Here is a 17508-nt window from a genome sequence, read left to right as displayed (position 1 = left end):
GCCTCGACCCCAATTTAAAGATTCGACTTGGCTGATTCTCAGAGTATCTTATACATTTAAAAGGGGAAAGGGATTTGGAATCACCTTTTAGGACCTGTTTCCTTGGGTTCCCCCTCTCACCCATTTGTGGTGCGTGACTCTGAGACAGGCAGGAGGCTCAACCCTGCATCTCTCCACGTGCTGACCGAGGGGCCTCCTGCCCAGGGATGCAGCTGTGCTGGGCGCAGAGCAGCCTGATGGGAAGGCATGGGGGTAGTAAGCTCCTCCAGGGCTGCATCCAAGATGCGGACCTGCTTGTTTCCAGAGCACAAAATCGCCTCGGACTCCAAGTGCAGGGTGTGCAGAGGCAATGGGCTAGAGGCAAAGCAGCCTCTCTCCCTCGGACCCTCACCCTCCACCCTCCACCCAGATCGAGGCGGTCCACTCACCATGGAGTGGCCCAGAAGGAAGACTGGGAGCTGTGGGTGGTCCTTCTGCATGACATCAACGTGGTGCAACACGTCCCTGACGAACACCTGGAAGTCAGATACCACCATCCTCTCTCCCTCGCTCTGCCCGTGGCCAACTGGAAGGGAAGAGGAGACAGACAGGTTACTGTGGCTGACAGGGGTGTCCTCACCAAACTACCAGCTACTCTTTATGGATGGCCCAGATGGAACATCCCACTGAACCTCAAGCACTCCCGAATGTGGGAATTCTCCCGTTTTACAGACTAGGAAGTTGAAGTGCAGAGGGGTTAAGGAACATGCTGGAGATCAGAGCCAGGGAGTAAATACTGCAAAATCTGCCCACATGGTCAGGATGCCTTCCTCATGGCCATTCAAAGGAAAAAAGAAAGGACAGGTACACGGCATCTCCCTAAGCCTCAATTCTTCCCAAGTGGCCAGAAGCAAGACAGATGGGGCTTGGAGTCCAGGGTGTCCCCAGTCCCTTGACCCTCACAGCTATGCCTCCAGGTGTTAGCATTTCACCAGGTAAAGTGCTGCATCCTGTCACTTCACTTTATAGCTTTGGGTAAAGATAACAAACACAAAATAAAACAGTGAAGTGTGCTTGCCAGAAATCTTCTCAACAAAGCAGCAATAAAACTAGGTCATGCTTTCGCCCTCCTGGATTTTATTATCTGCCCCATATCCGTGCTGTTCCTTCCCCCATTCTTTCTGAGGGTCCCTCCACACTCCCCTCTCTGAAGGATGTTGGTTGCTATAGAAACCGAGTGCTGACTGTGGCTTCCAGATTCAGGCCCAGTGCAGCTGATCTGAGGGTTTGAAAATCGCACAAAGGAGCTCCCGTAGAGCAAAGTGGTGCAGTGAGAGGACCTGCCTGAAGCCTTCCTGCCACCGTGCAAGGAGCTCCTGGGCAGTGTGGTGACCTCAACGCTCCCTCACAATAGAAGTGCAGAGGGTTACAAAGCCAACTAGCATCTATGAGAGTGCAGGTTTGATCCCTGGCCTTGCTCAGTGAGTTAAGTATCTGGAAGCTGTGAGCTGTGGTACAGGTCACAGACTTGGCTTAGATCTGGCATTGCTGTGGCTGTGGTGTAGGCCAGCAGCTGCAGCTCCATTTTGACCCCTAGCCTAGGAACCTCCAAATGCCACAGGTACAGCCCTAAAAAAAAGGTAAGAAGAAAATTATCTATCTATCCATCCAGCCATCTTCCCTCCTTTTTCACATAAAAGGCAGCATGCTATATATCATGCTACTCTATGCCAGCTGTTTTCACTTTTAATGTACCCTGGAGATGACTTTGTCCCCCAAACAGGCCAAGGGCTCTTCTTCTGTCTGTTAGGGTGGCACAGCGCTCCTCTGTGGGCTGACCTACAGTTTACTCCAGCCATCCCTCATCAAAACTATGTGTGTGACACCCCATCTCCTGCGTATTCAACATCTGACCATAGGAGTCGCTGGGAGTGCTCTGTGCCTGTGAGAAGGTGCACCTACAGGATAACTGTCTAGATGTAGGCTGTCTGAGGAAAGGTGTGCATCCACCACCTGGATAGTTGGTGCCTAATTCTCTTCCATGTGGGATGTGCTGTGAACTCCAACAGCTTCCCAACAAAGCAGGTCATTGGGTATTTGGATTTTTGTCCCTAAGATAGAGAAGAAAGTATAGGCCAAGCACCTTCTCATATTTTAAGAGCCAGTTCTATTTATTTTCTGGTAAACTAAGAATTCCTGTTTTTGCTTGTTTTTTTTTCTATCAACGTTTTACCTTTTTTTCTTTTCTTTTTTAGGACCAAACCTGTGGCACATGGAAGTTCCCAGGCTAGGAGTAGAATCAGAGCTACAGCCGCTAGCCTACACCACAGCCACACCAACGCCAAATTCAAGCTGCATCTGTGACCTAGACCACAGCTCATGGCAATGCCAGATCCTTAACCTAACTGAGAGAGGCCAGGGATCAAACCTTCATCCTCATGGGTGCTAGTCAGATTCATTTCTGCTGAGCCACAATGGGAACTCTTTACATTTTTTATATTTAAGAATTCTCTGTATATTAGTTGGTCTTTTGTCCTTTGACTTTATGGTAGGTTTAGCTACAGAAGATTTTTTTTCTTTTTTTGGCTGTGCCCACGGCATGTAGAAGTTCCAGTGCCAGGGACTAAACCCGAGCCACAGCAATGACCTGTTATCGATTTTTTCTTTTTTATGGCTTCTGAATTGTGATTGTTAGTTACAAAGGCCTCCTCTACTACAGGGGTGTAAAGGAATGCAGATTTTTTTTATGTTCTTTTATGGTTTTGTTTCTTTTTTGAGAGTAACACAGACATAACAAAGTTCATAGTAACCATTTTTAAGTGTCCGGTTCAGTGACATGAAGCACATTCACACCACTGAGCAACAGCCCCCCAATCATCTCTACATATGGTTCCATTCTCTACCTGTTAAACTTGATCCATCTATAATTTATCATGACATGTGCTGTGAGACAGGGATCTCTTTTCTGATGGTTCTTTTTCTTTTCTTAAAAGCCAGGCAAGGTTCACATAACATAAAATTAACCATTATAAAGTGTTCCAATTGGTGGCATTTTGTACACTCAGAATGCTATTCAAAAACCTCTATCAAGTTCCAAAATGCAGATGGTTCAAGTTCCCTGGTGGCTCAGTGGGTTAAGGACCTGGTGGTGTCACTGCAGTGGCTTGGGTTGCTGCTGTGGTACAGGTTTGATCCCTGGCCCAGAAACTTCCACATGCCATGAGCACAGCCAAACAAAACAAAACACAAAATGCAGATGTCTTGATTGCTTTAACGGAATTTATGAAAAAGTCCTTCATTACTTTGCTAGATTATGATGTCATCCTTCTCACATTATGAAGGTTCCCTTTTCACTTGAGTCTAGTCTATTTCTGGAATCCTTCTCAGTCCCCCTGGCCTGCTTACTCATGGGTCCACCCACCCACGCTCAGGCCTAGGCTGTGCTACAAGCTCCCCTGCCCGTCCCTCACTCCCATGACTCTCCTCCCATGTTGATGCCTGCCCCCGCCCCGCGTCTTCTGTTTCTGCCCAGGCTCCTTCCAGAGTTGGTGATCCACACTGCCAACCACTGTCCCCTGACTGTCCCCTGGATCGTAATCAGCTTCCAGACTGGCTCTGCTCCTGGGTTCCACATGGGGGTTAAAGGTTCCATCATCCTTCTGAATGGCTCAGGCTCACAACAGGCCTGCGACCTGGACCTTTAATTCTATCCCTATGTCCAGCTGGTCCCCAACCCTTTGACTTCTGGGCCCACAGCCTCCCAGATTGGCCTCATCTGCAGTCAGTCCTGTGTCAATTGCAGCAGGCTAGATGCTCACTGCCTTTTGACTGTGAGGGATTGCCACCCAACCCCCGCCCTACCCCAAGCACTCCCCTGCTGACTGCTCTGCACTCCTCTGGAAGCTGCTCTGATCCTGCAATCAGCAGACTCTCCTCACCCACTGTTTCACACAAGCCAGCCCAGCATTCAGGGCCTCCTGTGAAGGCTCTGACTGGTCCCACCACCTCACCAGAAAGCACCCCGGAGCCACAACCACGGACATGCCCACCTGCCAGTGCCTCCATGCAGCAGCTGCCTGCTGTGGGCCCTCTGCAAAGTCCTCGAAGGCCACCTCAGATCCTGTCCCCTCCACAAAGTCAGTCCCTCTGCATAGGCACTAGCTTCCCCGTCCACAACCCAAGTACAAACCCTATCACAGGTCAGCTGATTGGAGCCCCCCTGCTTTCTTTCCTCCGGACTGAGGGCCCCTAGGGCCAGGATGACAGGCTGTTGGGTGGCTGGCAGCCCCCTGCACTGACTGAGCTGTGGAGGATTCTAAGGTGAGTCTGGCCAGACTGGGTGGAAAGTGCTCTGAGCGACTAATGATGTCTATGAGGGACTTGGGGAGGAGGCAGGGCTCGTGCACCCACATGTGCAGTGTGAAGATGCTATTCTGTTCATCTGCAGGGCTCTTGGAATGGCCTGGCTAAGGTAAGCGCCAGCTATGCTCCTGTTGTAATGAACTGCAGCCAGTGTTTTCATGATGGCCACTCAACAAAGAGACTCATCTCCATGACTTCAGCCACGGCTGATGTGATACATTTCCTTTCCCGCCATGTGGAAAAAACTGAGCAGCAGCTCTGCATTTGCAATTAAAATTATTTTCTTCATATTTTTTAAAGAAAGAACCCTGTGCCACAGACTCTAATCCAGCCTATTTTTAGCTTTGTTTGCCCTGGTTCTGCTATGTACTGTGCTTTTTATTTTCTCTAGTTTGATGCTTTCACATCTGGTTACAGCTGACCCTGGAGGGACCACTGCTCCCAGGCTAATTTCTAATTTCTAGGCCTGTGAGCTGGCCTTTCACATGCAAACCAACCACACCAGGACCCACATCCCAGCTCTCAGCCTCTGGGCTGCTCTCCTGCTGCCCTCATCACCCAGGGCAGGTACCAGACAACAGGAACAGCCCCTGAGCCCAGAGCCCTGAAATTACTCAAACCAGCCAACCCTCAGCCTGCTGACCCTGACTCCATGTTCCCTCTCAAAGAAACTACAGTAAAAGCTCCTGCCCACATCACTCCCACTCCCTCTGCCTCTTACCTCCATGGCGCTTCTCTGCATGGCCCTGAGAGGTGTGCCTGCCTCCTGTGTCTCAGCATCTGTGAGTATAAAGGAATTCTTCCTATGATAGTCGTTTCTGTGTCTTGTCACCACACCTGATTAAAACAAGTCCTGGGTGTCCTTAGAACACCCTGGCTTTAGATTCCATGCAAAATAAGTACTTAGTAATGCTCTGCTGAAGAATTAAATAATCCCAGTCTTCGTCTCCTACAAAACATTTCCACTTGAAGATAACTTTTGGTGGTACCACCATGTGCAAAAGAGAATCTCAAAGAAGTGCCCAGAAAGCCACAATTCCCACTGATGCTGGAACAGGAGGAGGCGAGCATGACTTCCCCTTCTCAGGGAACCAGCTTTACTCAGTACTTATTTTCTTATGGAAGAAAAAGTGGGTGAAACACAGCCTTGAGGAAAGAAAGGCCAAGCATTGAGAAAGCAGAAATGATAACCCCTGATATTTATGCGGCAGACCTTTCCCAGGGTTTATTACACTTGACACTCATAACTCTCCAGTTAGGGATTCTTTCCCCATTTTCTAGCTGAGAAAACTGACCCTTGGACAGACTGGGCAGAGCTCAGCCTCTTGGGAACTTAGAGGCCAGGCAAGGACTCAAGCGCTGGCTTCAGACCCCAAATCCCTTTTTTTTTTTTTTTTACTGTCACAGCTCAGTGCAAAATGTGGGCAGGAGGCAGGGGGCTCAGAGACTGAGAGTCATTCCTGACCAGCCCACAGGCGATCAGTATAAAGCAGGGGCACCGTCCTGCAGGATGTATAGTTCAGGCTAGCAAGACAAATGGTCACTGTCTGGCATGGAGAACCACAGGACTGGACAGCAGGAACCACATGTGGGAGTCACAGCTATGCAGCCCCAGAGGGTGGATCAAAGCCAGTTGGATGAGCAACAGGGGGGGCAAAGAAGTGAGGAGCCAGGATGGGGTGGGATTAACCCCCTGTTCTAGTTTATTTATTTATTTTTATTTTTTATATTTTGTCTTTCTTGGGCCACACCCATGGCATATGGAAATTCCCAAGCTAGGGGCTGAATTAGAGCTACAGCTGCCGGCCTATGCCACAGCCACAGCCACAGCAACTCGGGATCGGAGCCATGTCTGCGACCTATACCACAGCTCATGACAACAGTGGATCTTTAACCCACTGAGTGAGGCCAGGGATCGAACCCATGTCCCCATTGATACTGGTCAGGTTCATTACTGCTAAACCACAACAGGAACTCCCCATGTCCTAATTTAAAGGAAGTCACTAATCCATGTATGTTACTCACAGAGAAACCAGGACACCCACTTCGGAAGACAATGTGGTATCTTGCAAAGTACAGAGTCCACACTTTACAAACCAGCAAAGCCACCACCAGAAGTTCCTACACTCACATCAGGAGACAGGGTAGCCCTGTGCTCAACAGCATCTACCCCATCTGGAGAATGGACATGTTATAGCTAAAGTGATCATTCTACAGAGTGAATCAATGAAAGCTAAAAAAGCAACAGGGATGAACCTTAGAAACAAAACAGAAAGTGAAAAAAGCAAGTAAGGTATTCAAGTTTAGCCATTTTACAGAAAGCTTAAATTAAAAAAAAGAAAAGCAAACAATTTTTTAGAGAACCATATGTGATCAAAGCATAAAACAAAAAAGCAAGGGAATGAAACACACCCTTTAAGACTGTAGTCACCACTGGTCCCCTGCCTGTCTGTACTTTGGATATACCCCATCTCATGAGGAAGCTGCTGAGAATAAGGGAACCAGCTTCAGCCTGGTGCTAGTGGGTCTTCACAAGCACCGGCGTCCATCTCCTTTACCTGCGGAAAGTATCGGGGAGAAAACCCCTAAGTTACCTTGCTGATTGACACTTTACCTGTCAGGGATCATTCCCCATGTCTAGCCTGTACTTCCCTCAGTCAGCTCTCCAAAGAGGCAGGACAGCTGCTCTGCACCCTCCACACAATCATGGCCTGCTTTCACCTCGGCTTCCTTTTAACTAAAAGTTTGCAGGTTTAACACATAACAGACCTTTTCCTCAAAACATGAAGGTAGGTCTGTTGTGTTCCCACCAGATGAGAAATGCTTTCATGGGCTATGACAGTTGTTTGGAGCTTAGGGTTTGTAACAACACAGAACAAGATAGAAACTAGGCAGCCCAAGCTGAAACTGTAACAAACGGTAGTTTCAAAAAGCTAAAGAGATAGCCCCCCCGGTGAAGAGAACTGCTTTAGAATGAAATGCAGGATCCCTGTCCCCAGGATGGGAGATATATTTTTAATATTTAGGAAGTGGAACTTCCTGAAAGCCTTGGAGACATGAGCAACTAAAGCCAGCAGAAGCCAGAACCCTACAGCTCTCAGAAGAGGCAGGAGGTGGGTCAGCATTTCTCAACCACGAGAGTAAGTGGAAGTGACAGCAAAGTGACAAAAGTCAGCTCTGCACACTGAGGCCCAGGTGGGGCCCGGACATGTGTGCTCTGAGTTCTGAACCCACACTACTGCAGATGCAAACCCAGCCAGGACGTCGTGAACAAGAAAAGAGGTGGCTCATGTGTCGAGCACAATGACACACCTGGCCCTGTGTAGGCCCTGGGCCCCAGGCTCCCCAGACAAGAGCCCAGGTCTAGAGAAAGGGTCACCAGCCCACTTAAGGACAATGAGAAGAGAGTCAGGGAACAACAGCATATGCGGGATTGAGGGTGGAGGTCTGGAGCCAGCTCCACATCAGCCCCTCTCCCCCGCCCAGACCCCTGCTCAGGTTAACTTCAGCTCCTGGCTCACACAGCCCATGCACAGAGCAAGTTCTCAGTAAGTCCTTACCACGCTGTGGTCAGGACAAGGACAGGGTTGGGATACAGAGCGCTCTGTGACTTTCGGCTGGAACATCTGTTGAGCATGTTCAATGACAATGACACTACTGCTACCCCCAGGAAACAGCGAGATCTTCCACTGCTCCCTGAAACTGGTGTGACTCAGGCATTAACATAATCACTGCACATGGGACTATACGTTCTGTGGAATAAAGTCAGCGTGGTCTCGGTTCCTGGCGTCTGCAGGTGGTGGTGATCTAGAGTACTGCTGTGGCTTCCTCCAGCAAAAGCAAGAGTAAATCATACCCCAGGTCTTGGCTTCTCAAGGAGCAGATGGGGGCCGTGCGATAACAATGGAGGGTGGAGGCTGGGGGCATGGAAGCCAGCCTCACGTGCTCCCGACCCACCACTCTTGTCAGGACCACAGACGAGGCAAACAGAGGCGCTAGGCAGACACCATCTGCCTGATGGGATTGCAGGCGCCCTGCCAGCCGTGACCCTCCCTGGCCTGCGGTGAGGGGTTGGAATGGCCATCTGGGCTGGCCCTCAGCCCTAGCACTGAGGGAGGGGTCTGCTTTGGCTGGACCAAGTGGGCCTCTGCCAGCGGGCACCAAGTCCCCTTGCGCCATCAGGCAAAGTAACTGGAGGGGCGGCAGTCACGGGGACACGGACCGAATTTAAATTAACTAAAGTGACAACTATTAAACACTCAGTTCCTCAGTCTCACCAGCCACACGTGAGGGCAGATGTAGAATGTGCCTGACACCCGGGAAACTTCCATTAGGCAGCACTGAAAACAATTTCTCCTGGGGAGATGCTGTGTGGAATGAAGAAAAACACATGTACCCACTGGCCTCCATTTAAAATATTATTAAATAACGAAACACGGTATCCTTCCTCTGATTATAGAAGTTAACACATGTTCGGAGCTCCTGTCGTGGTGCCACAGAAACAAATCCAACTAGGAACCATGAGGTTGTGGGTTCAATCCCTGGCCTTGCTCAGTGGGTTAAGGATCTGGCGTTGCCATAAGCTGTGGTGTAGGTCGCAGATGCAGCTCGGATCCTGTGTTGCTGGGGCTGTGGCGTAAGCCGGCAGCTGTAGCTCCAATTTGACTCCTAGTCTGGGAACCTCCACATGCCACGGGTGCAGCCCTAAAAAGCAAAAAAAAAAAAAAGTTAACACATGTTCAAGAAAGGTATCTGGGAAAACCCAGGAGAGCATCTCACAGCCTGTGTGGATTGGGATGGCTCTGGAGTCAGACGTCCCTGGACCTAATCTGGCTCCAGCAGCATCACCTTCTCTGGGCCCATCTGCTTGTCTGCAGAGTGGGGGTAATAGCAGTAACCCCTCCTCAGACTGTGACCATCTGAGTTAAGTGTGCAGGTCAGGGCTGGGTGCAGATGAAGTGGATAGCAAATACTAGCTGTAGAAACGAAAGCTAAAAAAAAAAAAAAAAAAAAAAAAGAAGAAGGCAACAAGCCATTCCTGCCTCACCAAGCAAAAGTAAACACAACGAAAGTCTGGTCTCACTTCTGTGACACCAAAGCAAACTGTATGAACTGACCTGGGATGCCCCCTCTGGAACACACTGTTGGGAGAAAAAACTCAAATTGTGAATGAGGCCTCTACTATTCCCACTTATGTTTTTTTGTTGTTGTTGTTTGTTTGTTTGTCCTTTTGCCATTTCTTGGGCTGCTCCCGCGGCACATGGGAGGTTCCCAGGCTAGGGGTCTAATCGGAGCTGTAGCTGCCAGCCTACACCAGAGCCACAGCAACACTAGATCCGAGCTGCGTCTGTGAACTACACCACAGCTCACGGCAACGCCGGATCATTAAACCACTGAGCAAGGGCAGGGATCGAACTCGCAACCTCATGGTTCTTAGTTGGATTCATTAACCACTGCGCCACAACGGGAACTCCCCCACTTATGTTTTTAACAACCCTCAAAACCATACTGTCTATTCCCCATGGCCCCTGGGAGGCCACCTGTCCTGTCTATCATCCTGGATGTGACCTCAGCAGGACCAGAGCAGGCTGGCTTGGCCTCCTGGTTCCTCCTGGCCAGCCAAAGTTCTTCCAGACAAGACAAAGCCACCTGCTAAGTGACTTCTGTGTCCTCTGCCAGGTGGGAGGCTCACACTGGGACAGCCGTGACTCAGCCCTACAGAGGGGCAGAAGATCTAGGCAAAGGTGGCCATGAGTGCCTTCCAGCCAGAACACCCAGGGAGTGGGATCAGACTCCTTGCTATCAGCACCATCACTCTGGTCCTGGGTATGTGTCTGGGTAAGGGTGGGGACAAGCGCCCTCTGACGGGGTCACTGCAGTTAGACAGTAAAGGCTGGCCATTTCAACTGGACAAACACTTCTTCATTACCTGTTGGGTGTTTGGTCTTGGCCAGGCTCTGGGGGAGGACTGATTTTTTTTTTACTTACTGTATACAACACATGAATATTTTCCCTACATTGACACATAATTTGTACTTATGATTTATACTGACTGCACAATATCCCATTAGGGGATAAAATCAAAACCCTTTTACATTTAATGGTGGTTCACTGAGGTTGCCGGCAACCTTTGCTATTATAAACAACAGTGAGATGAACATCTTTTTACAGATGTTTATAGAATTGTTAGGATAAACTTGCCAAAATGGGATTTCTAGATCAAAAGATATAAATATTTAGGGAAGACCTCATTTATAGAACCAAACATCCTTTTCAACTCAAGGACTTTTGTTGTCCCCAGCCAAGCATGGAAACTGGAATTTCATCACATCCTTGTCAGCACAGGAGTGATGGCTATGCTTTTGTTTATTATAGAAGGTAGTAGCAAACTCACTTTCTTCCCACTAACGGTGCTCTGCTTCCAGGAAAAAAAACCCACGGAAAGCCATTATGGCTTTTGTCTCAAGAACTTGTCATATGTTTTTCTCTCCCTTTTTTAAGGCAACTCCTTTCTCTACACTTGGTAGGGAGAGAGCCACAGGTCACATATGTGACCCAAATAATGGCTCATAAAATGCCTAAGGCTCTGGGCTGAGCCACTCAGGATTCCTGGTTGCTGACAGCACCTGTGTGATGTCGAGAGCAAGGTGAGAGCAAGGTCAGGTGCACCGAGGAGAGCTGTGACAGAAAACACACAAGGAGCCACATCTTGCAGTTCCAGCAGGCTTCCCTGAAATCACCCTGCATTTGCTGCTTCCGGTCTTTCCCCTCAGTGCTTTATTGGAGCAAGGATGCCAGCCCCGTACATCCTTCTTCCTACTTTAGGCTGCAACATGCTTATGGTGGTTAAATTTAGCTATCTCGGTTTCAAAGCCCATTTTCTAATAAACGTTGTCTGGCTTTTTTTTCTGTGCTCTTGAGACATCCAATAGCAGAAATCCCATTAGCAAAGGCATCCGATGCCAAAATGTAAAGACATAAGACCAAAAACAAGTAAAAAAGTAAAAGAACTGCATCCTTAAGCAAAAAGACCACCAAAAAAGCATGTTTGGTCATCAACTGACACATCCTTCTAATGCTAACAATGCCCTTGTTAGGTTCCAAGAGCAGAGAGTGCGGGATGAAAGGACAAAGTACCATGGTGAAGGGACCACAGGCTATCTGGTGCAGGCTGGACAGGAACACCACGTGATAGCGAGGTTCTGCTTCCCTTTGTCACCCTCTCTCTTTTAAAAAAGAAAACATATGGCAGAAAGTCCATGATCACAGCTTGTTGGCCTGGAAAACATTTTGTTTCCCTCAACAAAAGCCACTTCCTCCTCTTCTGTTTGCTGATGGTCCCGGCTTCCATCATGGACACTTGGAACAACATGTTTCATCTCCCCAGCTACCCCCTTTGCCTCCCTCTGCAGCATCCAAGCCTGAGCCTGAATGTACAAAGGATGTAAAGACAGAAATTAATTTCTCTACTAATTGACAACAGCTTGAAAAAGGTATAAATATGCCAGAATTCAGCATATGGGCTATGGAAACACATTTCGGCTCAGATTTTTCTTTTGAGCTGTTACAGCATGCTTTATAATGTAACCAGCTAAAAGGCTGTTAACGGTGCAGCATTTTAGAAATAATGCATTCTCAGGATTTCATATTTAGAGGGTTTATTTTGAAAACATCGTACTTTCCACTGCATAAATAAGAGGAAACAGCATGACAAAAAGTGTCATAACTATAGTTCTTGGCATCTAGTGAGATGATCTTCCTTTTGTATCAAGCTGTAGGATGACAACGTGCTCCGGAGAACGGGGCCAGGCGGGTTCCCACTGCATGCTCAGCCATCACCCTCCCACGTGCCCTGCTCCTCTAGTGAGCTGGTGGGGTTCTGAGCGATTCTGAGCTAGGCAGAATCATCTAGAAATGCCAGCCCTTTCACTCAGATCTCTCCATGAAACTTGAATAAATAAAGTGCCTCTGGCTCATAAATAGGCAATAGCTGTGGGGCAGGGAGAGGCATTTACCTCAGAAACTCCAGGATACAATGAGATCAAGGACTAAAAGTCAGGGACAAAAATAACAGGATGCTCAGCAAATTCCAAATAATGCTTGGGGCCAGTAGCAGGACCACACCAGATCAGCAATCCCAAGGATTTGAAACCTCAGGAAAAGGTTTAATGTAAAAAAAAAAAAAAAAATTCATATGACGTCAAAGGGATGGGCAAAAATGTGCCAAACTGGGCAAACTCCCCACCTGGCCTGGCTTTTACAAGTACTTCATTTTTTAACTCTTTTTTCTCCAAGTCTTAAGATCACCTTTATTTTTGTTAGAAGACATTAAATAGACTGAGTTCTGTCTGACTCACATGTTTTCCTCTGCACCAAAAACCCCTGGAAAAAGAAAGAATATAAGCTTAGGCACCAGGCCTGGGTTCAAATCCTGCTGAGCTTTGGACAACACCTTGACTGCTGTGATGAATACACCACAAAACAGGGTACTGACCATCTCTGGATAATCAGATAAAAGTTATTTTAGGTTTTTTTGTCCTTTTTTGTTATCTCACAAAATCTCTACAATGAACTGATATTTTTGTCATTGGGGGGAAAAAATAAAGGCTGTTTACTTTTTTTTTTTTTGTCTTTCTTCAATTTCTTGGGCCACTCTCTCGGCATATGGAGGTTCTCAGGCTAGGGGTCTAATCGGAGCCATAGCCACTGGCCTACACCAGAGCCACAGCAACTGGGATCCGAGCCGCGTCTGCGACCTACACTACAGCTCACGGCAACGCCGGATCCTTAACCCACTGAGCAAGGCCAGGGATCGAACCTGCAACCTCATGGTTCCTAGTCGAATTCGTTAACAACTGAGCCATGACCGGAACTCCTACTATTTTTTTTAAATCACACTTGTACATAAATACAGACACATAAAACCTGAAAATAAAAGTAGCCAGCTCTGCCATCAGCATACAGTCATATCTGCTTGAGAACGGAGGTAATGGAGTGGGTGCATTTGTGCATGAAAGTGACATGAGGAGACTTGGCAGGTGCCAAGGGTGTTTGATGAGAGAGTAGGGGTAAGGGGATAGTGACCGTCCATCTGAGGCCGTCCACAGAGAGATGATGCCCATGAGGCCTGGACCAGAGTCATCAACACAATCCCCACCACTGAGCCTGGGAGGATTGGGGCGGGGGGGGCAGGAAGCAATGCTTAGAAATGGCTCCAGGAACTGCTTTTTGGTACGTTCTGCCATCCTTGACTCTCAGAAGCACACCTGTGAGCATATCTCAGACACATGCTGGGCTGGCTGTCCGCAGCTCCTCCCAGTCAGTCCTGACCCGGGTCAAGACTCACTTTGATGGAACACAGTGAAGGTGAAGTCTGGCCAGGTCTGGGCTAGGCTCCAGAGGTCTTGCAGCTTCTAGAAACCCTGCTAACTGCCAGCCCAGCACTTCCATGGCCCAGGACCCATCACACGTGCTGAACCCAGGCTGCAACACAGACTCTTGGGACCACAAGCTAGATGACTGCAGGTGACTTGTTACAGCGACGGGTGGCTTATTACAGCAAAAGCTGACTAACTGAACACTCTCACACTGTCCCGGGCAAAGAAACCTCAGCTCTATGTAAATCTGCCCCTAGAGAATTTGTTTTAGACAGTGGGGCCTTGCTGGGTGTCAAGCACTATGGCTGGTGAGGAGCTCTGGTCAACAAGTACGCCATCTATTGATCTTTAAACTGTCTTTAAGTTACCAAGTACATGAACACACCCTTGCGGCAGGCTCTTCTATTTCTTTCCATAAACAGCACTCTACTTCTTCCCTTAATGATGTATCTTGGATGCCTTTCCAAATCCAAAATTACAGCCCTGTCTCCTCCTGTTCAGTGGGTGTGGTCTGAGCATACCCTGGTCTGGACTAACCATGCATCCATGTGGGCATGAGGGCTGTTGCTAACTTTTCACTGCTACAGGTCTGTGCACACACGCCAGCTCCTCTGGGTGGAAAAAGCAATAGGACTCACTGTTCAGTGAGCATTTTAAAGAGAAAACAGTGGCAGGTGGTGATCCCCAAATCCAGACCACCAACCTACCCTCCCTCTGGCCCCTGTCACCCCTCCTCCCCTTCCTCCCCTCTCACAGCCTTAAGCCCACAGAGCATGGTACTGCCAGAGTTTTATCTTCCCTGCCTTAATCTAAAAAGCATGTGCACTGAAGTTGCTATATTCACCCAAGAGGGGAAAAAAAAATCACCCTCCATTTACTTGCTTTTGTGCCTTTTTTTTCCTGAGTCAATTGCTCTGCATTTACAAACAAAAGATATTCTACCTTTTTTTTTTTCCCAGATCTTGGTTTCTTTCTTTTTTTTTTTTTTTGATAGTTTTTTAATGAACTTTAGTTGTACAATGATCATCACAACCTAATTTCATAGCATTTCCATCCCAAGCCCCCAAGATCTACTTTTGCATTATAAAATAAATATCAGATTCTAATGGGAAGACTAAAAGAGGAATCACTATGAAAATCACTACAACAGTCACAGAAGTAAGTACGAAAGAAACCCAAAAAGATTTTTAAAAGAAAAAAGAGAGTTCTGGCTGTAGTACAGTGAATTAACAATGCAGCATTGCTGCAGCTGCAGCTTAGATTCGATCCCTGGCCCTAGGAACTTCCATATGCCAGCTACGGCCTAAAAATGGAGGAAAAAAGGAAAAGAGGCAACAGAACAGTGAGAAAGCACAGCTCTCATTCTGACCCATGTTCTCAGGAGCTCCAGCTGCCTGACGGGCAGGGGCCTGGCCCAGGGAAGGTAGATTCACTTCCATGCTCCCTCCCTGGACCCGGTTCAGGACCCAGTTGTCCATCCTGGACTATAGCTTTCCAAGCTAGCACGGATCTCTGTTCCCAGTCGTACTCTGTGAATCCTCCAGGCCAGTGGCTGAGCTGGGCCTCTGTGGCTTCACTGAATCTGCATCAGACACTCCTGAGCCTGAGTCTTGGCTCTGCCACTCAGGAGTCCTATGCAAATCCTGTGTAACCCCCAGACCACCACTCCCCTCGCTGGAAGTGGCAACAATAACAAGGGCAGTGTATGGTCCACAGGGAGGAAAGTTCCTTCTGCAAATAAGAGGCTCAGAAGCCACCCGATGACACAGAGACTTGCAGGTCTCGCCAACCCCAACGGGGCCATGACACCCGGTCCTGACAGGTCTCCACTTTCACCCCTGCTGCTGGCGTGGCGAAGGGTGGGCCAGCCTGGACCAGCTGGCACCGGACGAGCCCTGTCTTCCCTTGTGTGGTACTTCCTGCCACAGCTGCGTCATAGCCTGTGGGACTCCGCCCCCCCATGAACTTCTCAGCTAGTCTCTTGGCTTCTAGGGGCCCTGCTTCCCACAAGCCAGTGATGTTCTGGTCACTCCTGGTCAGGATTGGGATGAAAGAGAGGCTCCACTTGCCCCCCACCCCCAAGCCCCAGCTTCACCAGGTTCGCTGAGCTTCCTTCTCCTGTTGGAGCTTCCTCTCAGCCCCTGCCTGCGAGAGGCCCCATGGCAACCTCCCAGCAGTGACCCGTTAGCCTCGCTGCCCACAGCCCCACCCGGTTCATGTTAAGCTCCTACTCCTAGAGCCTCTTCAAAGGAGGAGGAGCCTGGACTAAGTGGGAAGATCTCTCCATTTTAGGGAATCAGTCCTGCTGTCACCCTCACAACCATAAAAGGCAAAATAAGAGAGAAACAAAAAAATATACAAAAAGCTCCATACCAATATGTTCCAAGATTGCAAGAAATACTTTGCTTCAGCTCCAGTTTCCTCAGCCGCAAGACAGAGTTCTTAAATCGCTTGCTGAAGACGACTGGGGAACCTAGAACAGTGTGTATCCACCTAGAGCCTCAAACTCTCCATGCATGGCCTGGACTGCTCCTTGCAGCAGGCTTTCTGCCCTCCACTTCACCCAGGAGAAACGGGCACATGGCAGGGACATGAGCCAGCTGTGCTCTGACCCCCTTTGGCTGTTCGTCCCAGGAGGTGTCCAGTGACCTGGGGGTGGGGGTGGGGGGAAGGCACACCACTTTCCCCAAGGCCTGGCCCAGGGGCGGAAAGGCCCCCCGTCTGTCCCCACTGTCCCCACCTCTCTCTCTGGGCTCCCAGCTGGTTGCCCCACCCTCCCTCCCACTTGGCCGCTGAGGAAACAGCCACCAACACGGGGAGGGTGAGGGGAATGTCAAAGAGGAAGGGGTTTTCTGGACAGCTTTGTCTAAGATGCATCTTCAAACATATGCACACCTATTCCTTTAGACAGGAACCACCCCACCCCAATTACCTGTGCATTCTGTTTCAAACTTCTCCTTGAGTCCAAGGGCTGGGCACCATTGGCATTGTAGGAGGCACGCACCATTTGACAGGAGTCTGGGTGCTTTGTTTTTCTAAGTGTCTCTGACGACCTCAGACTTTGGGAGGGACTGTGCTAAAGAAGCGCCCTGGCTGCTCTCCCAGCTGACACAGCCCAGTCTACACGGAGCTGCCCCAACACTGCTAAACCTCAGAAAGAAAAGCAGAAGATTAAAACCTTAATTCACACAATTTCACTTCTCATGAGCCACTGTGACCCGGGAACAGGGGAAAATCCAAAGTTAAAACCCAGTTCACATTAGCTATACTCCGTTCTCTGTGAAAGGGGGAGAGGTTGATTGACAAAACTGACGGCTTTAAATAGCTGCATGCAGCTTCATAAAGCATTAAGATGCTCTCCTGCTCGACCCTCCCTCTCCCCCTGTCTCAGCCCCCTCCCCACACGTGGCAGTGACACTGAATGCCAGTTATATGTCAAAGGATATTTTAATGACATGTGCAAATAAGAGAAGGCTTCTTTTGAATGCACGTGAGGGGAGGCTAGTGGACAAGGGCCATGGTCAGGAGGGGGACCACCAGCCAGCAGGGACTCAGTGCATTTGGATTCAGGCAGATCCACGTGGACATGTATCACCATTGTTCTGAACTAGAGCAAGGGGCACCCACTGTGAGCCCCAAAACTCTTCCACAGGAGGCAGAGCCACCCGACGTTCATCACATGTACCACCTTCACAGCTTCATCTTGGCCACACACCAACTCTATGAATGTTTACCTAATACATCTGTTCCACATGGACTCATCTTATGTCAACAAACTTATCAAAGACAG

The 17508-nt window shown here is 48.9% G+C and overlaps 1 protein-coding gene across 2 annotated transcripts in view; it reads right to left on the bottom strand.

Moving 5' to 3' along the window:
• The window catches only part of MGLL (monoglyceride lipase), an 89236-nt gene that overhangs the window by 22332 nt on the left and 49396 nt on the right, over positions 1-17508 (bottom strand). For both annotated transcript variants that reach the window (XM_047782551.1, XM_047782542.1), the window contains one exon: positions 429-565. In XM_047782551.1, the coding sequence (XP_047638507.1) occupies positions 429-565 (137 nt within the window). The remainder of the gene's footprint in view (positions 1-428; positions 566-17508) is intronic.

The sequence above is a fragment of the Phacochoerus africanus genome, chromosome 1 (genome assembly GCF_016906955.1).
Source record: "Phacochoerus africanus isolate WHEZ1 chromosome 1, ROS_Pafr_v1, whole genome shotgun sequence".
NCBI classification, from domain to species: Eukaryota; Metazoa; Chordata; class Mammalia; order Artiodactyla; family Suidae; genus Phacochoerus; species Phacochoerus africanus.
This window is presented reverse-complemented; position numbering and strand designations above follow the sequence as displayed.